This window comes from Taurulus bubalis, assembly GCF_910589615.1.
Source record: "Taurulus bubalis genome assembly, chromosome: 2".
Lineage (NCBI taxonomy): Eukaryota > Metazoa > Chordata > Actinopteri > Perciformes > Cottidae > Taurulus > Taurulus bubalis.
Window position 1 is genome coordinate 11264548 of NC_136590.1, and position 21868 is coordinate 11286415.

The window sequence follows — 21868 nt, forward strand, 5'->3', positions numbered from 1 at the left end:
AGACAAATAAAACTTAAATTTAAAGCCAGGAAACAAACGAAAGAAGAATCACATTCAAAACGGCCAAATTCAAGGCCAGCTCTACATTTCAACTGTAACACAATATTATACTTGTCATAGATTTTTTTTTTTTTAACACAGCTTAACATTAGGATACTTCCACGCTGATGGCATAGTGCTGTTTGCGGCATTAAACATGGCGAAGAAAGCAGTTTGCTTCCTTCAGTCGAGTGCCGGTGTCACACAGATGGGCGTGTCTGCTGATGCGAGGCGCCCTGCTTCACCAGCTCGGGCCGTAAGTGCTGTGCGGCGCAAAAGTTGATGAAAAAAAATGCCCATGTGGCACACAAGAGCCCCAACAAGCCAGGGCTGTGTTTTTTTCTTCTTCTTTTTCACTTTTACTTCTTGGAGTGCTGTGTTGTCAAGCTGAAGAAGCAGCTTTTTCAAAAATACATTTGGCTTATTGGCAGACGAACATCGGGAAACAAGCAGAGAGAGCATGCTGGCCGACGGTCGTCTCATTTCAGTTAACTTACTGTACTGTGGACAGAGCTGTGAGGGGACAAATGTCTTCTTTATAGGATGAATTCATTGGCAAATCAGTGTTTTTTCACTACTTCCTGGGTAGACTTTGCTCTACATTCATAATTATGGCATAAATTAGTTTACAAGACAGTTAGACTTTCAATCTTGAAGCAACTAGCCTGAAGAGTTTTATCTCGGCAAGGCTCAGGGGGGACGGCCGTCAGCCAGAGGAAGATCTGTTGTGTTGGCGGAGGTGGTACAATGTGGATGGAATAACAGTTCAAGAAAGTTCACACTTTCACCAAATGGACAGAGTTCAAGAGGTCTTCCAAAAAGCAGCCTGAGGTGCTACTGGCACTTAAAACATTCAATTTGCTCCTTCGTGTGTCGGGAGAATGTGTGTGCACGTCTTACATTTTCCCGTCCCTTCAAAAATGCTGGGCTGGAAGTTTCTTAAGTAGTTATTGGTCCTCTTATTTCCTTCTTCCTGGCTTTGTCACTTCCGACTTACTCCATCCTCAGGATCTCTCTGCTGTTTTATGAGCCTCTCGATCTCGGACCCCAGAGTCTGCAGATTCTCCTGTAAAAGAGAGTGAACATTTTCAGAATCAAATGCATCAAAAACGGATGTGTTGTGGCTGTTTAGCAAAAATAATAGCGGGAGAAAATAGTTAAATACTTTCTTGAAGCTAATACTTTTTCTTTTGCAATTTATTTCTATGTGGAAATATTCTGTGAAGAAAGCATTTTCAAGAGAACAAAAATGGTGGTTGAAAGTGTGAATGACATCTATCGTTTAAAAGAGTCAAAACAGAAAAAGGTCAAAAGAAAATTATATGAATACTACTTGCAGTTTGTGTTGAAGTGTTTTTTATCCAGTGTGATTGAAAATAGCTGGGCACATTGCCGTACCTCCTGAAGAAACCACTTATCAACGCCATCAATTCTTGTACAGAATGATAAACAATCATCGCAGACTTGAAAATTGCCATAGCTAAATTATCCATCACATGAAATATGAAGTCTTAATTCGGCTTTGTCAGAGCTTTTTGTTTTATCGTCATTTTATTGTCCTCATCTTTAGTGTTTTTATATAATTACTTCCTGCTTACTGCCAATCATCTTTCATCCCCAGAAAGAATAATTGCTGTCAGAAGATACTCCCACATAAGAATTTATCGTCTTATTTAGGTTTTTACGTAGGGTGTCTTTAAGATAAGTTCCCAATATAAAGACAATATGAATCTGCTTGTTATAAATGAAGCATCTAATGTGGCAACATTAAAGTGCAAATAGAGCACAGCAACAAACATCAAAGAAGCTGCAATAATACATGACACGATGAAACGCTTTCAGAGTTTGGCTCGTTTATGTAGGAACATTCAAATATTTGTGGGTTTCTATTATCTCTATTTTGCTTCACCCTGGGTCGTTTTCACCAACTCTATTGGGCATTTGTTTGACACTTGGTGAAAAATAAATGGGTTGCATTGTAGTACATAAAGCCTGTTTTGCACACCGACTGGGTTTTATGGAATGGTAATAATAAATTAGCCCGAACAGGGTGCCTCTGTCCTTGCGGTACTTTTTCTCGTTGGTACAGTGTACATCTGGCTCCATCACCTCTTTCAGACAGGCGAGAGCTGAGAGGTGGAACGGATTTATTAATTTACCACTAACACACCAGACAATTGGTTCAGTTGATATACCAATTCAATTAGATTATCAAAAGACCCCCAGGTGCAGAAGCCGGACAACGCTCACATACGGCTCGCATACGGCTGAACGAGGAGGAATACTGTGAATGTAGGCTTAAATAAACTATTCAGATCATGAACTAGTAAGAAGGAGAAACGAGTCTCAGTTACACTGGGGCACAGTTTCCTTTCTTAGCATTAGCATCAATAATGCAGGTTCTGAATTAGACCACGATTCCCAACATGTCATCTCTCGAAAAATAGATAGTTGAGAGGAAACCTGAAGAGCACACTGTCCTGACACGACGGCCAGCATTCAAGCAATGGTGTCATTAAAAAAAATGTAGTGCAGAAACAACAAAACACAATGGTTGTTTGTATCAGGATTTGTTGAAGTTAATATTTAAAGACCAGGGACAGCAAGTGATGTGTATGCCGAATACATAATGCTTTAAGGAACCCAAGACTAGCCACTGCTTCTACACGGGGCTTTGTTGGCTGCGGTGCCCGGGCCTAAGGAATAAACGAGTATCAGTATTCTGCATCAGCAGTTCATGCTGTACTAAAGTTCCTGCAGGCTTCTGGGCTGGGGGAGGTGAGGAGATCTAAACGAAAGTGAGCTACATTCTCTAAATGCTAAGACAAATTCAGTAGGCATAAGCTTGGGACACAAATAAGTTATAAATAACAAATTACAGAAAAACATAAAATTTGCAGTTTATTTTAGATGCAAGCATGACAATCGCCGACTGACTTTAAAACATATTTTTCTAAAAGATACTAAAGGACAAAAAAGACTGCTATATGCTATAATGAGAGCCATATATACATTTATTGTCACACACCAAACCTAACAGACTCTCACTAAACTCTCACACCTGCACACTTATATAGTCAAGCTGGAGACGCTGACACAGCTAATAACTCAGGTCATCTGAGCATCAACGATGAATCCCTCCGGGAGACTGCACACACTGTCAACATTACTAGTGTGTGTACAAGTGTTATGCATTTATGGCACAACACTAATGGAGTATGATACCTGCTGGGGGAGAACTTACCTTCAGAGTAATGTTCTTCAGCAGCGTGTCCTCCAACACAGCCTGCAGCTTCCTGTTGATCTCCAGCGACAGGTCCAGGGTCAGCCCGCTGTCCGCCGGGTGGGAGGTGTAAAGTGAAGCCATGATGCCTCCCCGCCGGCTCACATGGGCTTTGTTAATGTCCGACGCCTCTGATGAGAGGGCCCCCGACTCCTCTCTTAGCACATAGCTCTGGATAATTCTGTGAGGAGGAAAGGGAGGAGTCAAACTGTGTGCTTCAAAAGGAAACACGCGGCTTCGGCTGCGGACTGTTGAGCGAGGAAATTGAGAAAGTGGGTTTTATAGGCGGGAGCATGGAGAGCTCCTACAGTGCAATAAAACCGTTCGCAGCAGCAGAAGCAACAGACGCTTCTAGAATAATAATTTCCGTGGGATGTCTTGTTGAACTTGAGCACGGGATAAATTCAGTCATAGCTGGAAAGATAATCCTTGTGCCAGTCAGAGGCGAAAGGGTAATGGAAAGGGCAGTATTATAGAGAAGGGCTGCAAGGATTCAATTAATCAACTACACCGCCTGTCTGAGCGCCTGAGATAGTTAGAATAATCTTCATGTTCAGAGAACATTTTCATCTATAAAACAGTGTTAAAGCTCGTTTGTGAGAGAAGAGAATTCATGTTTGTGTCAGCGAAAGCATTCATTAGCTTAACAGCTCTAAACGTATTGTTGTTCAATTTTACCGGCGCAGCCAGAGAACAATGACAAGCTAGTGTGTTTCTATTAAGAGGAAAACAGACCCAGAGAGAGAGGCGCCATTGTGACTGAAATTCATTACTGCGTCCTACGTAGTTATATTTTTCTTAATTTGCAACCGCAGGGAACACAAAGCAATATTCAAGATAATGGAGATGGTTAAGGAAATTAGTGTGTGAAGCTCATTCATAACATTTCTCCTGCGTATGTCTTCTGCCGTGAGATTGACGATGACGAGTCTAGGCTCCAGGTATAATAGATCAATTAAACACGTACAATGCTGGAAACAAAAAGCTTTTACGGCTGCAACTGTATTCTTAATTTCCTCTTGAAGACTTGGGTGTGTGGGAGGGGAAGAGGATCAGGTAATGCCCAACAGAAAAGGTCAACAACCTCCTGTAACTCTCTTGGGATGGGCCAGTAATCCATATTTCAAACCGGCTCTCAACCCAGCTGTATATCTTGAAACAACAATATTCAGCCCTCCACTGGCATTGTTTAGTTCAAATTCAGTCTAAAAGGGACTTTTTGAAGGTGGGTAACTGCAGGAGGAGCAAAGGGACGTTCCTGACCGCTAGCGAGAGTGTGCAATACGATTTATACTCAGGCAGTCTCCGTCTCTCTAGAGAGAAATGCTGATTTTTACCGACATGTAGAGCTGAAATATTCTTATTAGAGGATTCTCAAGAAGATAACTAGAGAGTAGATTCATTGGATGTTTTATTACTACAACCACTACTAATCATGAAATGAAAAAGGCAAACTGTTAGTGTACTACATCCTTAAGAATATCTCCTTTCTAAGCTGTGATAGCCTTGATTCTGCATGTGTGACGAATAGAACTGTGCCACACAGATACACTATATCAGGATCTTTAACAAGTGAGTAATTTGAATGATCCAATCGCGACAATTACACTGACTTGAAGCGGTCTCTTTAAATGTTAAACGCCAAGACTTTAAATGGGATAGTCGTTCATAGGGGACTAAGTGAATGTACAAAAAAAACACCCTGCTGTTTTAACTATTCCTGTTAAGGGAAGGCATTTTATTCAAGTGAAAATATTGTGAAAGAGATCTTGGAAAGGCTGGAAGCATGCCAGCGACTTCTGTTTAAGACATTTCAGAATATGCCATGCATTTATAGTCATGTCCAATGTAAGATAAAAAGCTGAAGCAGCAGCCTGGGACACGCAAGTCTCAACCTCATTAAGATGTGAAAGCATTCATCAGCATTTGACATGAAATGAAAATATTACATTTATAAATATATAAAATCCATTTGAAGTCTATTCTAAGGGAGGGACGATACAACTAAAACTGGTACTCAGTATTGACTCTTACTTCCACTCTGTGTGGAAAAACGTCCAATCTTTTATCATATATTTCATTTAATCAATTACTGTGCTTTCTGTCTCAGTCTATGCACCCGAGCAAAACAAAGACGTCTATGGTGCAAGAACACTGAAATCATACAGTAGCTATAGAAGCACTACAAAAGAAAGCCACCATCATAAATCATCCAAACACACACACACACACACACACACACACACACACACACATATACACACACACACACCCCTGGGTTTGCACAGACATACAATAAGACTTACCTCTGACTAGACTTGCAAGGGTCCATATTTGGACCCCAGTTCCATCACGACAGTGTTTAGTAAAAACAAAAAAAGTGACAGAAATTAAAGCTGTGGCCGCATGGTGTGCTGAATGGCATGCACAGGTCGGCCGGGGTGTGAGCAAGACAATGATTTCTTTTTTTTGTTTTTGTAGTGTGTCCTTTTTGTTCCAGCTGAGAGTGTGTAAGCAATGAGGGCGGCAAGTCACGCATGCATGAAGTGTAGGTGGCAATTCTGGGTACAGCTGTACTGGCCATGTTGCGTCAGACCACATGACACTAAAAAGACAGTTCTGAGGGTGACTAAAAACTGTGCACAAAAAATTGCGAGAGACAATGCAGGGAAAGAAAGATATGCCGGTGGTTGTTTGTATGTTTTATCTTCATCTTATTCAGAACTTCTCAGGCAATAACAAAACAAATATATATTAAAAGACTATTATTAGTTTCAGGTTGAAGACTGCACATGCTCGATAAATGTAGATTCTTATGATTTAAGTCTAAATAAATCGAAATGTACTCTATCATTTACCCCAAAAAGTGTAAATAAATCACAGGCAATGGTTTATACGTAAATCAAAAGCATCAAGAAACACTAAGCCAGGCAGGCTTAGTGGAGCGACAGGAATCCAAAATAACCTCAAAAAGGATCCATTTTGAATATGTAAGCACATTCAGCAGGTGTGGATCCATAATAGCCAACAACAGAGCATATATTGCCCTGATTTACAGTTTCCAACAAAAAAGAGCAAAATCCATCTCTATCTCCTGAACATAATCCCTCCTCCTGTTCTCATCTGGTTTATAACAGCATCATTTTAAATCAAGTCACATGAATAGCATTCAGACTTAATGGTCATAATAAACAGGTGTGGGTACTGAAGGACAGACATCATTGCCCATGAGGGATGATGATGCTGGCGTTTTTGCATGTTTTAGCTCATTTACTACAAATCGCATATACTGTTTGAATTATTTTTGTTTTTTTTACATTCAAAGCTTCTACCGAGGTTCTCAACTAAAGCTTGAATGTCTGTCATCATATTTAATATTCATAAAATGGGAGAAAAATACCATGTAATCTATGGAGCTGTTCTTGCTGCAAGACCACCCAGATAATACAGTTGCATTTTTGAAAAGGCAAAACCAAGAGGGGGTGAATGCTTAGACTTTAGGTTCCGCCTGTAGCTAGCACGTAACTGAGTTTTTAGCTGTGTTATTGGATATTTCTTACAGAAATGCATCTTGGAACTTTTACTTCTTGCAACTATATATTCTTTGGAATATACACACAAGTGTAGTAAATTGTTGCGATTGCGAACAGTAAATGAGTTCAAAGATATAAAAACACTGCTACAATCATGTACGGCGTGAAAGAGTAAATCAAGCAGGAGCCTTTTTTTTTCACAGTTTGTCCTTTGTCAGAGACCCACTAAGGTTCTGCTTCACATCTACGTCTCTTACTTCATCACCTGCTTCAGGCTTACAGTTAAATCAGTTTTCACCAGGCTGTCCTGGAGGGATAGCGACAGAAAGGCAAAAAGGACAAATGCACATCCACATTCTGGGAAGTGCAATACCCCCCCCACTTCGCTGAGACTTTGCCAAGCTAAATTTAGCCCAGTAACCGTGGGATTCGTCCTCAATCTTAACTCTTGAATGTAGGTTGAGGCTAATGGATTCAATACAAGTGTGTAGCTGACAAAAAAAATGGAGGAGTGAGATGATCCAAGTAGCGATGATTGGATATCTCTGAGCATTGTAAATATAATCTGGCAACAAGAGCCAACGTGATGCAGAACATGAATATACAGTTGGGAGTGATCTATACTGATCAATCAATAAGATTTCCCTCATTTTACTCAGTAGATGAAAATGCTTCAAGTCTACTTGGTTCAAACTATGATACTCTGTTAGGTTGAAATCATAACCACACCCCATTTCTCCCCACAATCCACTTCAAGGCCTAATGTGCACATAAAGCGGGGATGCGATTAAGATTGCTGTAACGACCTTCACACCGTCTCTTCAGTTAAGGTGATGGCCATGAATATGGATGGATTCTTAATAATGATCCACACTGATGCCTTCAGCCCCCTTGACTTTCAGTAGCTCTGAGTGAAGTTTGTCACGAATCCGAAGTGAGCTGCACGAGTTACAATCTAAGGATGATGATAAACTGTGTGTATGCATATGCTGTCCGATCAAGGTGAGCTGAAGCAGAGGTGCACCAGGGAGTGAGGTATGGTGTGCCTGAAAATTTAGTTCAACTGAAAAGAATATTCAAATATAATAAACTCAATATTCCTATTGGTCATCTCCATTATTAACACCAAAAGCTTAGAGGTGTTTGACATGTGTAACTAGGACAATATATACTGCATTTAGTCCTTTTTAGTCCTTTAGTCCTAGCGCTTGTGGCTTGTTCTTTTGCATCTATGAAACAAATCAAAGTACTGAAAAGCTAACAAAATGTAGCAACACTATCATTACGGAACGACTGTTCCATTAAAACTGATGTAGGTTGTGAAACACTGCATCTATAACTAACTCTATACATCAGTATTGTTTGAGCACAATCATCCAGTGCACCGGTAAAATCTGAACACCTTGCATTCCCGGGTCAAACTGCTCCCAAAAATTAATTCAACATCAATTCTAGCAGTAAAAAAATAAAATAATAAAAATATTCTCGCCGCCTCCCTTTCTCTGCTCCGTGTTCTGGTCGATGCCACTCACTTGGTCTTTTTGCGGATCTCCTCCACCAGTTGCTTGATGTGATCCTCCATGAACTCAATTTTTTCCTGCTTGCGAGCCAGAGCCTTTTGCAGACGGACAATGCGGTCCACAAGCACGGTCTTGTCGACCTCTGGGAAGCTGTCCACGACCACCACCGAGGGACCGGACTGGCTCTCTGGTGACCGCTCTTCAACACCGCTGCTCCCACCGTGGCGTACATTCAAGGAGCCTGGGGAACGGAGGGGAGATCATGATGAACTTTGAAAACTATTCATTGTTGTGACTTTGGTCATATTTCAACAACCTGTGAGCTTTTAATTATTCTCTTTATTATGACGTTTTTTTTTTTTTTTCAAACACTACCTTTTTGGAAGGACATTTGACGACACCAGAGGAAAAATAAAAACTTTACAGGACAAATATTGGAAAAACCAAATTCTTTTATGGTATTACTTCTGCACGTGTTAAATACTAACCAAATCCAGGAGCAGTACCTGAGGAACTTGAGCGACTGCCCATACTGCTGGCATCCCGGTCGCAGCCTCCATTCTCAACCTGCTCCATTCTCTTACGGGCTGGAACGTAAAGAAAGAGTAAAGAGCTTTAAAATGACTATAAACCAAATACAGTATAATTTAACTAAATGTAGCACTGTATGCATGAAAAAGGCACCTGGAGAGGCATTTAGAACACAAGAGAGTGGTGTCCAAAAATCGTCTCATTGCTAGTCTGAACAATATTACAAAAATATTCAGTTCAATCATAACAATAAAAAAACAAGTGAGCAGATAATTGTATTTTGCAGGCTGCAACAAGGAAATAATTAGGATTTTCACTTTATAAATAACTTCATTGATCATGAAAACTGAATTGGAAGAGTTATGTTCTGTTGATTAACTTGATTGATTCCTCAACTAATCATTTCAACTCTATCCTAATGCGAGTATAGACACAGTGTCTTCAAAAATATACAATAGCCAAAAATGAACTGCGTAAAAAAACTTACACAAATTATTTGAGGCAGAAGCCCACAAAAAGGAAAAAGATAAAAGTCAAGGCGAAGCGTCACTGCTTGATTGAACTCAGAGTTTTCCTCTGTGAAGGTGTCCCTCTGAATAAAAGGTGATGCAGGCTGCTTTTGAAGAAGAGTGCACACTCAGCAAATCTTCCATGCATAATCAAAAAGGCGTAAAATTACCGCGCTGCAGTCAGAGACAGTAACTGCAACACGGATGAACGACAACAAGCTCTCCTAATGTGCTTGTGTCCTGTATTGCAAATAAAAAAGGGAAAAGCTTGTGTCAATAAAATAGCTCTGAAATTAGAGCCCTATAAAAGGGGTTGTTCAGATCATTTAAATGGGATGTATGAGGTACTTATCCATAGTCAGTGTATTCCCTACGCATGCACACACGACCCCAGTCTGGAGAAGCAGACAATGCAGTACAGGCGGGGGCGGCAGCAAAATGTATTTTAGCCTCCAAAAAAGAACAATATTAATTCATTTCTTCGCTATATTCTGAATATTTTCACTGCTTTACCTTAAAGTCAGATGGCCTATTCCAACTGGGAACTGAAGCCGCTATCTATGCACTGAAAGTCACAAGACTCCCTCGTTTGTGTTATTGTGGGACTTTGTAGTTTTAAAGCGTTAGTTCTGGTTCAGCAAAGTCACACAATCAAGGCAGCAGTAGACGAGCAACTCCCACGTTCTTCACGGTTCTGTTAGCTTTGGAGAGAGTATTGAACAGCTTCAGTTCTCCATCGGAGAGGGCCTTCCGTCAACAAGGTAAAGCGGTGAAAATATTCTAAATAGAGCATACTCTTAAACTGGTAGTGTTTCTGTTTTTTAAGTGATCCTTTTTTTTGCTTTGCTGACCAACATCTACTGTAGGTAGTAACACATTAACTATGTTATCCATAGTTACCTCATATAACCTCACTTAAAAAAAACTCAACTATCTCTTTCAGGTCACTGTGTGTGTCCCACAGATAAGCCAGTAGGGGAAGCTGGCTCACTCTATTAATATAATATATATCATTAGCTTTCTATACGGCGCACCAATCTGTACACTCTCATCTCCCTCGTTTCTAATCACGTTGCACTCTCTCCTCTTAATCTGCATGTGTGACCTGACATTAAATGCTGAGTAAAAGACCCTCTGTCAGTCAAGGCATTATATATATTAAAGATAAAGATTACAGTAAAGTGAAATTAGATGATAGGAAACAGGAAATCTATCATTTATCATCTATCATTCACACACATTCTGATATTGTTTTAAATACATGAGCACAGGGACAATTTACTTACTTTTTAATTAACTATGTTAATAATAATAATGATAATAATAAAACTGGAGTGAAGAAAAATGCTTCTTTTTTTTTGTAAGTTTAGCATATTTAGTTATGCTACATTTTATTTTCAGATCCTATATTTCAGCCGTGATGCTTCCAAATACCAAACAGTAAAGAATGTATTGATGTGTCCAATTTAAACATTTAAAAAAAAAAAAAAGAGTATGATAGCACACACACAGTGTGTGTGTGTGTGTGTGTGTGTGTGTGTGTGTGTGTGTGTGTGTGTGTGTGTGTGTGTGTGTGGGGTAGTTTACCGCAAAGGAGCCACGGAAATATACAGTAAAGTGGTTTCCTAACCTTGTGTTAGTTGTTTTGTGAGGTCTTTGATGTTGGCAGCTTGTTTCCTTTTCTGAGTCACCAGGTCATCCTTCAGCTCTTCAACTCTGGTTTTTAGCTGAGCCCCTTCTGTCTGCAATGCTGCCCGCTCCTCCTGCAGGCCCTGCACCTCCTGTTGCCTCAGCACCTCTTCCCGTTTCAGCAGTCGCGACTGCGGGATTAACAGAGTAAATTAGGCTAATCATGCAATAACAGACATGTTAGAGTGGCAAGATATTGTGACAATGGCTACTTGATTTTAAAACAAAATCCACATCCTATAGCAACCTGTGATTAAATAGGAAATATCTGTTTAAGGACTGCATGTTCTAGGTCAGACAACTCAGCTGCTGTGTACCACTTCTACATAACTCTGTGTGATCCAACGGGCCCGACCTTGTCATCTAGTAGCCTGTTGGTCTCCTCCAGCTTTGCTTGGAGCTCTGTGAAGCTACTGTTGAGCTGATCCAACTGCGACTGCAGTGAGTTGCTCTCGGACTGGAGCTGGGCGTTCTTGCTGCTCAGCTTCTCAGTGAAGCCTAGTAACTCAGCCTCACGCTCTCTGCTGCCTTGTACATCACGCTGGAGGTCAGCCATCTGGCTGGAGAGGCCGTCCACTTCCTCACGAAGAGACGTGACCTCCTGTTTATCACTACAGGACAAAACAATTATTGGCACGGTGTTCATAAAGACATGAGCTTCCCTTCGTGTGCGTCTATATGCCGCACCTATCTGTTCACTCTAATCTCCCTCGTTTCTAATCACCCTGCACTCTCTCTCCTCTGCATGTGTGACCTGACATTAAATTAAACCTGACAAAAGGTATGTATGTATGTATGTATGTATGTATGTATGTATGTATGTATGTATGTATGTGTGTATACAATTAATACAAAATAAGAAACAAATTCTTGAATGAAGGACAGAAATGTTTAACAAATATGTAGATGATTATTGGTTCACTCGTATTTAAATTATCTGTAATCTATCATTTAATTCAAATAAAAAAGTATTTGTTGCATTGGCATTCATATGTATTCATTTTCAACTAGCCTATGCTAGCTGAAAATGAATACAAGTTACTTATGGAACAAATTATTTTGACTTGCCAACAACAACACAATGTTTGTGCGTGTGGTGGAAAAATGTCCTGCTGCTCAAAGTGACAGCCAGAAGTAAAAAAACATTTGAGAGGCTTTTGCATGAATCTATTTGTGTTGGTGCCACCTACTTATGGCCCTCTGGAACACACAGAAAGCCCCAGTTTGATAAGAGGAAAAGTTTCTCCATCAAGTCATCTGTACATGTCCGGCAGAGCTACACAACCACAGAGGGACCCGAGTCCCTTCCTGCCCTGTGTGCTATATCTGTCCCTGGCCTATCTTTGAATCCTGCATTACGGTACTTTAAAAAAAAAAAAAAGGGGAGAACTGCATTACAGTGTGCACTGTAGTATCAAAACCAATTACGTTTGCAGTTTAAACCCTGCTCTTGCAGGATCGGTGTGAGTGTGTGTGTTTGTACCGTTCATGCTGCTCCTGGAGCGCAGTGATCTCTTCCAGCTTTTCTCTCTGCCGCCCGATCTCAGCTTTCTGCCGGTTGATGATCTCCCTGTACTTGTTCAGCTCGTCCTCCCAGCGTGGACGCTCGTCTTCTAGACACTTTAACTACAGAACAACACACCCTTAATTAACCTCAACATCTCGCACACACGCGCATGCACGTACGCACATGCACATGTACACGACAAACCTTGGTTCGAAGAGTAATGAGCTCATCCATGCCCTCTTTGTAGCTCCTTTTCAAGTCATCCAGCTCTTTGGCCTTCACTCGGTGCACCTGCCAGATGCATTAAGTTTTACATTAGATATGCGTCCACTGTTACGGTTCTTACTTTGAGTCTGCTCATAAATGCATTTTCTGTTTCTAAACCTCTGAATTCTAAAATGTAAAAGCTAAAAACGGTTTCTTCTCTGCCAATTCCAATTGTGATGACTAAGATTTTAAAACACATGAGCAATTCAGTTCAATGGTTTTAGCCGTCAACCCTCACTCACTCACTTATTCCTGGGGAAAAAAAATCTTACATTAGCATAATTTCATTTCAGATGCGTTTCCTGGCAATCCATGTGTGGCATTCATTAACACTATTTTGCTTATGCAATCATTATACATGAGAAGGCAAAGCTTAATAATGTGTTGTCTCATCTTTCTAACAAAGCCATGATTGGCTCAATTTTTCCAAGAAGCTATTAGTAGCCTGTGGTATCCAAGACAACATGTCAGTCTGATCAATTCTAGTCTAGTACCTCCATTCATCCTTTTACATCCCATTCTAATGTGAACACCCGCCAGTAATGGAAACCCAACCGTTTGTTTTTTTATTGCATTATTTAGGACCAAGCTGCATCATAACTAGAGCAGAACACATTTACTAAAACACACATTTGGACCAATTCATTAATCAACAGGGCAGAAAAACCTACAACACAGTGATAGCCCCACACCATTCTGTACATCACCTCAGTGTCAAATTTCTGACACACATGGAATATTTAAAAAGGTTCAAATCCAACCTTTCAGCTAAAATGAATACATTAAAACTCAAATTGAAGAAAAGTTAATTACTTCTAACACTCGATATTTGTGACTTTAATTTTAAGGATGTGTAAACAACCTGGATAAATAAACCAAGCTGTGAAATGACAACAAGAAACTAGTGACGTCCACTAGGTTGTTGTTGAAACCCGCAGCGTCATATTGATTATTTCTAGGCCATTTATTTTTAAAGTGCGATTCCCCTCAGAATCAAGCAAAGAGAAAAACAGGCCATTGTGTTTGGATTGAGTCTGTGCCTGTGTGCATGCGTGTCTGCCTGTAGAGTCTATGTGCTAGTTTGGTACTCATTCGATTTGAGGCAATTACACCTCTCAAACGGATTTAAAACAGCTGAAAATAAAAAATAAATTACTAGAAGAAATGGCATGACGACCATCAATGAAAGGATGAATAATGGAAGAGAATGTATATGTAATTTTGAATGAATAGTAAACCTGTATTATTTTTTACTTCTGGTTGATCGTCACACAGATGCAAATATAATCATTATTCACCAACAATATAATGCAGTAAGCATATAGTTAAACTACTGCTACTACTACCACTGCCTAGCGTATTGTGATAACATGTGTGAGAAAGTGTTTGTATGTGTGCACAGCGGTTGGCACCTCTAATTGGTCTGTTTGTTCCTGCTTGTGTTTCTCCAGCTCTCCTTTGGTCTCCCTCAGTTTAGTATCCAGCTCGTTGGACTTGATTTCCTCCGATTCCTGGAGGAGAGAGGGGTATACGATTCAAAAACAAGACAACAATGATGAGGGTGCACGAGAGAATGTGCAGTTAAAGAGGGGCTTACATGAAGACCAGGCGAGCCTTGGAGAAAGAGAGGGGTGTGAAATATAAAGGCATGGGAGAGAGAAAGCGTCTGATAATGACAATGAGACACCAAAACATAGTTTCCATGTTTGCAACAAAGATTTCTGGGGCTTTTTTTGTCTTATTAAACTTCATGGAATTTGTTTATATATATATATTTACATCATCACTTTCTTTCATCCCGTTTTTTGGGATCTTCTCGACATGTCGTTTTATTTTGAAGTCTTGTTCTGTCATTTGCTGTCCCTGTATGTGTATGCTCTGCTTATAAACACACTACTGGTGAATACAATAGCTCAAACTAGCACACGGGGAAATCTGAGGCAGCTCTCTACCACCATCACAAGGTATACATTAAAACTGCCTGTCTCCTGAAGCAGAATCAATCAAGTTCAGTTTATGTTTTTATTCTACTTTTAAAAAGGCATATGTAAATAGCGATATTCAGTCTGTGTATGTCAGAGTACAGTATGCAATACAGCAGATTTAGTTTCTTACCTAAAGTGTCACTGACCAATCAGATTTGATTAATATAATTTGATTAGTTCCTTCAGTGAGTAAGCTAACGTACTAACCGTCCCAGACACGAGTGTGACACTCACAAAAGAAATCATGCAATCTCTATCTGCATGCAACAAATCCAGATATGCCTAGTTTCTCATACATACAGAGATGTTTTACATTTGCTCACATTATTGGTCATGAGCAAACTAATACTTCCATGGGATAAATATCACAGACCTGGTATGTTCGGATCATATCCTGGCAGTTCTTGCGGATCTGTTCAGTCTCTTCTTTGGCCTGCGCCAATTTGGAAGTGGTCTCTCTCAGTTTGTCTTTAGTTTCCTGCACACAGATAAACAACATAAAAATGCTTTTGTAATTATGACAACAACACAAAACTAAAACAAGGATTTCACTTCAAAGCAAAGCTTTTATTGGATAAAGCTATGGAATGATTTGCAAAATGTTCTGACTTTTTTCCCCTGACAAATGCATAAATATGTTTGCACCTAGAGTGATTTACACACAACCACACAAACCACCACAAAGAGACACATTAGTGGCTCAGCTCCTGAGGCCTTGAGCAACTACTGAGCTGCCTTTTTTCCTCTGTTCATTGTTGTGTATTTCCTTGGAGGAAGGTAAACAAAAAAAGCAATATTTCTAAATAGAAATTTTCAAAAACAGCTACAAGGTAAATGATGATTTCCTTGCAGGATCATTACTGGACCATTTTCACCCCATTTCATTTTGCCCCTGAATCAGAAGACACATCCACAGTAATCATATTTTTTAATGGAGGCGGTTGCAGATAGAATGACTGAAGGGGATGTCATTTGGTTCCTGGAATTACTAAGTATCTTTGAAACAACAGGCGTGTTTTCTAGGCTAAATGAAGAAAATCAACATTAAGCAGAAATATAAGTTTCATCTTTCAAACTAATATGGGTAATGTATAAACTATATCCTGGAGCGGCAACAACTTCATGTAGTCAACCTTATTAGACGTGTAAATGTAGATATTTGTATTCAGTTGATTAAAATTTGTCTGCAGCATGTTCAGACTCATCAATAATAGCATCCAAAGCACAAAGATATTATGAACACGTAATTCACATATAGTAGTTCCTTATGTTTGCCGATATAAAATTTATTGGATTATAGAGCACATTTGGTTTGTGAAATAATTTCATGTGGAAAAGGTAGATTTAATCTCAACAGGATTGCTTGATTGTTTGTGATTCTTTTTTTTAGCCTTACCTTGTGTGCATCCGCCTCGCTCTTGAGTTTGTTCTGAGCCCATTTGACCTTGATGAGAAGCGAGTTGATCTCCTCCTTCAACTTTTCCACCTCTCGAGTCAACCTGCTCACCTCGCCGTCCTGAGAGCACAGAGAAATGGGTGAAGAAACCATATCAGAGGAGAGGACAGCAAACAGATCTTTAGCCGAGCTGAGATCATTATTAAATAAAAAAGGCTTCATGTCTTTCCCTTGCTAATTCCCCAATATTTATATGATAATAAGGTTCGAGTGGGATATTCAACACTGCCAAGACAGATAACTAAATCCAGGGTGATAAGGACTAGCAAGATAGAATCTTTGATGTGAAGTAATTTTCCCTGTTAAGGATAAACTAATGAGTGGGACAGCTTTGCATGTTTAACCCATCTTTAGTGGCAAATTATACTAAATTCAATGAATTTAGCATAAAGAACACTGAAATGAGTTCAAGTGGTCAATCGCACCTTATAAAAAAATGTTTTAGTTTTGTCAGGGGTTAATTTATTGATGATACACATGTTGAGTCTTTATGTCCTTCTACAAAGGACACAGTATTTACCTTCGCATCATACAAATGCTGCAGACGACCTTTATCCTGGGCCAGCTGGTTTCCTCTGAGCGCCTGGCGGTCTACCTCCTTGGTGGCTTCCCTCAGCCTCTTCTCCAAACCCTCCTTATCTCGCCTCAGGTCGAGGGCCTCTTTCTCCCCCCGCACATATTTCATCACCATGGCCTCCTTCTCTTGGCGTGCCTCGTCACACTTCTTGCCCACCTGAGAGGATTGTTTATATCATGAATAAGGTTTATACAATGTACCCCACTTCGGTCACTGAGCTGCTTGTACTGTTGGATCATGAAGAGGATCAGAAGAAAAGGGAATTTCCCCTTTGGAAAACCGAAAAGATGGCGGCTTTGGAGAAGATTTATGGGCCACTCCAATTAGTCTGCTGCAACTTCGACCTGGACCGGCACAAGTAATGAAAGATGGACAGCTGGATGGAGGATCTTGCATTGCAGTGCGGATGCAAGAAGAAACTGCTGATTACTGCATGACTGTCAACATTGCTTCCATTGGGCAGCAAAGTCACAAAGCCCATTTTCTGTTGCTTTATTTAACTTTATAACATGGTGTTTTATTACTTTATTATTAAGAACACATAAAGTAATGCACCCAGACTTTCTTCACTATATTTGGCTTACTAGGTCTGAAACTAACAATTATTTTAATTATCGATACTCCTTTCATTGACCTAGCACTTTATTGACCGGGGCACACTGTGGAACACACTGCTGCTTTCACACCCGTGCGTTCATTCCTCATGCCAATGAGATGCTCATGTGCCATTGCTTATTTTGTCAGTTAATAGTTTTATGCTTTTTAACCAATCTTCACTGTAAGCTTTAACAAACTGGACTTTCAGGAGAGCAAGAGAAGAAGGGAGAAACTGTATAAGAGTGTTAGCAATATAACTTAATGGAAACAGATAGCACGTTTCATGCATCACAATATGCACTATAACATATATTTTTTTTAAAGTAAAGAAAAAGAAAGAAACTATCAGTTAGGTGGCATAGATTTTGTAACAGAACAAATGCTTCAAACCTCAGGGACAACAGTTGATTAGGAGTGGCTAACCCTTTTCAGGGTAGACTGATATAAGGGAACGGGTAAAAGAGGACAACTGAGTGCAAAATGTACCGCTCGTTGTTCACTGAACAGTGAAATTAAAAATTGTGAAGTGTGACCAAACTGTCAAGAGAAAAGTGGCTTACATGGTTTCAACCAGGTGTGGAATCTATTGGATAAAAAAAAAAGAAAAAAAAAGAGCTCTCCTGCACTGTTCGCTTAACAAGTGATCCAATCTGCAAAAACAAGTGTGATGTACAAAGATTCAGCTGCTAGTTTTGTACAAACATCTTCAAAAGAAGCATGGGATTCAGTGTGTGGCAAAAATCAGTGTGGTGAGTTTCGAGTAACCTTTATTTGAGCTGTATCAGCTTTAGCAATAACTTAAATCTGAAGATGGATAGAACCTTCATTTACGCAAGGTGGTTCATGTTTCTCAGTGATATTGATGCACAAGCTTAATCTTAGTATAGCGATACAGATACTGTAGAGGGGTGTGTGCACATGAATGCAATTCTTTAGTACATTTCAGGCGGATTCTTGTGTCTGAACATTCTTAATTAGACATTGGAAATCCATTTTCTTGTAAACACAAACAGAGTGTGTGTGTGTGTGTGTATATACACACACACACACACACACACACACACACACACACACACACACACACACACACACACACACTTGGGCAAAACTGAAATTTAAGTTACATTAAAACTATTACCAAATTAAATACAAAACTCAAAAACTAACAAAATACCCAGTCCAAAACTGCCCATGGACTGGGTCTGTATTTAGTTAGTTCAGCAAAATAAAAAAGGAGCTGGAACAGGCAAAACATGCAGGCAACACATGCAAATAAGAGTCAGACTAGGGCAAAATGAAGTTGTGTGAGCAGCTCATAAAAGATCCAGTTCTACCTGTTCAAGCCTGTAGGACATGTCCTTCTGCATTTGCTGGAGGGCAGCCTTTGCTGCCTGGTCCTGGTGAATCAGTTTATCCCGCGACTCCTTAAGTTCTTTCAGCAGCTCATCCACCCTGCCCTCCAACTGCGGAAACAGGGAGTATAAAGGCTAAGCAACTTGTTGGGCACCATATAAGACTGGGCCACACCTGGGCTAACCTGCTTCACAGGATGCCACCTGATGCAAAAGGTTAGAGACCAAAATAAATTCAGACAGCAGCACAGGAAGGCAGTTAGGCATTGTTCCAGTAGACGTTTAATGTCAGAGACAACTGAAATGTCTTTGACATGAGTATAAATAATGACATATGACGGTTAAAGAGAAGAGAGAAAAAAAGGGTTCAAAGCATACATTGGGTGCATGTAATAAAAACCCTGCCTACACCCTTCTGCTTACACAATGCTTAAACAAACGCCGTTACCAAGAGAGCATTCATCAATTATCGTTCCTTCTATAGCAACAGCGATGCTAGACCAGACCAATGAATAGAGAATACTTGTGTTTTGGTGTGCTAGTCAGTAACTGGTTAGCTTTGCAAATCGGACACACACAAACAAAAGAAACAAAACATTTGAAAACACCCACATGGAGCAGGTCAAGAGCAATGCTCTGATCAGTGTTTAAGGCTGATGTGGAGCAGGTGCTATGTTATCACAATTAGCAAAAGTCAATGTTGCCAAAGACAGGAAGTCAGACAAAACATCACAGAGGAACACTTCCTTGTTGATGTAAATAGGCTTCCATTGTTGTCAGAAACTGATTAAAAATAGCTTGAAGAGACTTGCAGGACAAACATAGCCCATTATTTCAGAATACTCTTGTTTTGAACCAAGGGACAGATACAGGCCATGTCTTGTGTTTGTGCTCCAAAACAGTTGGTGCAATATGACCCTGAACAATGTGAATAGACCATAGAGAATGACACTGACCTTTATAATGGTGGCCATGTGTTGCTTTTCTGTCTGTGCCCTCTTGTTCAGCTCTTCTCTCATGTTGTCCTTCTCTGAACAGATACCCAGGATCAGCTCCTGGTGCCTCTTGTTCTCCTCAAGCAGCCTATATAAAAAGACGCACCACATACATACAAATAAGCATACAATACCAATGTAGTAACATGATCAGCTACACTAGGTAGCATATAAACCAGAAATATAGATTAATCTAAAAATGGACAACATAGTGCATCCATTTTAATTGAAGAAATAGCAGTTTACCTATGAATGGACTTCTCCTGCTGTGTATACTTGTATTGCACACACTTCTCAAAGGCTAGCATGCAGTCCTCTTGGTCTGTAGTGAGTCCATTGACGGATGGGCTCCCTTTGCTCTCACCTCCACTCTCCCCCTGAGGCAGCTGACAAGCCAAGAGCTCGGACTCTAGCTCATCCAGCAGTGACTCCTGTGACAGCGAGCGCTGGATTTGGGAGATAAGCTTTCGGCTGCAATCAGTGTCATACGGACTTAACAATGGATGTGAGGGGGCTGTGTTGGCACTGGTTTGTGGGCTGGATGCAAGGGAGGAGCTGACAGTGTCGGAACTGGGCGTGGAAGGACCATTACAGAAACCGGAGGTGGTTGTTGAATCGGTAGAGGAGTCTTTGGAAGCACTTTGGAGAGAAAAGGATGATGCACTATCAGCTGAACTACTATCGTCAACAGGTGATGGCTCTGAGGAACAATTTCTAATCAGTACTGGGGTCTGCTCGTTGCTGTCTGGACTGGTGGAATGAGAATCCTTCACTTCATCAAAGGTCAATTTGGTTACAATTGGTCCTTCAAGAACAGAAGGAGAGCTTTCTACCACATCATCCAAAGTGGTGACGGGGGCTACCAAAGCTTCTCCAGCTTCATGTGAAAGTGAAGGTATCCCGCCATCCATGGGAACTGCACTTCTATCACTGCCGTCATCAGCATCCAGCTCACTCCCCTCTTCATGTTCCTGGCTGCATGTTTGCGGTTCCGACTTTGTCTTTATGTCTGTCGGTACATCTGTCGTAGCATTGATTAATTCACTGGCAGGCTCTGCTTCATCTTCGACCTGACTCCACTTTTCTGCCACATCTGCAGTGTTGAGAAAAATGTCTTCCTCCTGGTTTACGTCAGATGTGCTGCTGTGAGGCTGATTCGCCGGGTGCAACCCCTCTGACACCGGCTCAACCTCTGATCCTTCCATCATATGTGTATCTGACGCAGGACCAGGTGGTTCCATGGTCCCCCTCTGGTTCAAATCTAGCAGAGACCGATGAAGAAGCAGACACAGAGTAGAGAGGGAGGATGAGATGGAGCAAAGACAATAGAAACATTGGGGTTTTCATTCTTCATGGGACAAAAGTTTTTCTGTGAAAAGCCTAACATTCCTGGATGTAACACTTCAGCAGCCCTGTGCTTTCTGCAAAGTGTGCCTTTCTGGTCAATAGATACAATCTTATCCTTGATATGCTGAGCCTCATGTTAATTATCTGTTTTCAAAAGGATCAGATACCTCAAAGACATACCCAACAGACTCAGAGGTGTGGTCCTGTCAACACTTGTGAAGTAGTTACACAGAATGTCATCCACCTAACATAAGTATTTATGATTATTACACAACCTCATTGCATATCAATTAAAAAAGTTATCACCACTTCATTCAGAGGGCATGATAAAATACACTTGGGTGGATAAGAAAATTATGAAAAGGACTGTACAATGTTTGATTTCAGTATACACGTTTTCTAACGTTGTCTAATATGAAGCCATGAAATATCATAAGGAATCTCCTAAGCACCGGTACATGACAGACATATGTTTCTCTCATATTTAATTTTGAAAATAAGAAATACAATCTTTTTGAATTAGCTTGAAGACACTTTTCTTGTTCATTTTATTCTAGGGATATGAATAGCCACTAAGCCTGTGCTGACCAACGCTCTGGGAAAGGTTAATAAACAAAAGTAGCCCCGTCTCAGTCTGAAACATCCAGTCATGACTTGAACCCATTATTCCCTTGGACGGAA

The 21868-nt window shown here is 40.4% G+C and overlaps 1 protein-coding gene across 1 annotated transcript; it reads right to left on the reverse strand.

Annotated features, from left to right (window-relative positions):
• Positions 1–905: 905 nt before the first annotated feature.
• ccdc186 (coiled-coil domain-containing protein 186) lies at positions 906–21081 on the reverse strand (the record flags this gene model as incomplete). The annotated part of the gene is made up of 15 exons (XM_079236150.1): positions 906–1105; positions 3284–3503; positions 8388–8616; positions 8864–8962; positions 11046–11235; positions 11460–11715; positions 12588–12730; positions 12816–12902; positions 14291–14389; positions 15237–15341; positions 16260–16379; positions 16840–17052; positions 18828–18956; positions 19802–19928; positions 20087–21081. 15 exons carry the CDS (start codon positions 21079–21081, stop codon positions 1022–1024), a joined length of 3096 nt encoding a protein of 1031 aa, XP_079092276.1. The 3' UTR covers positions 906–1021.
• Positions 21082–21868: the final 787 nt, after the last annotated feature.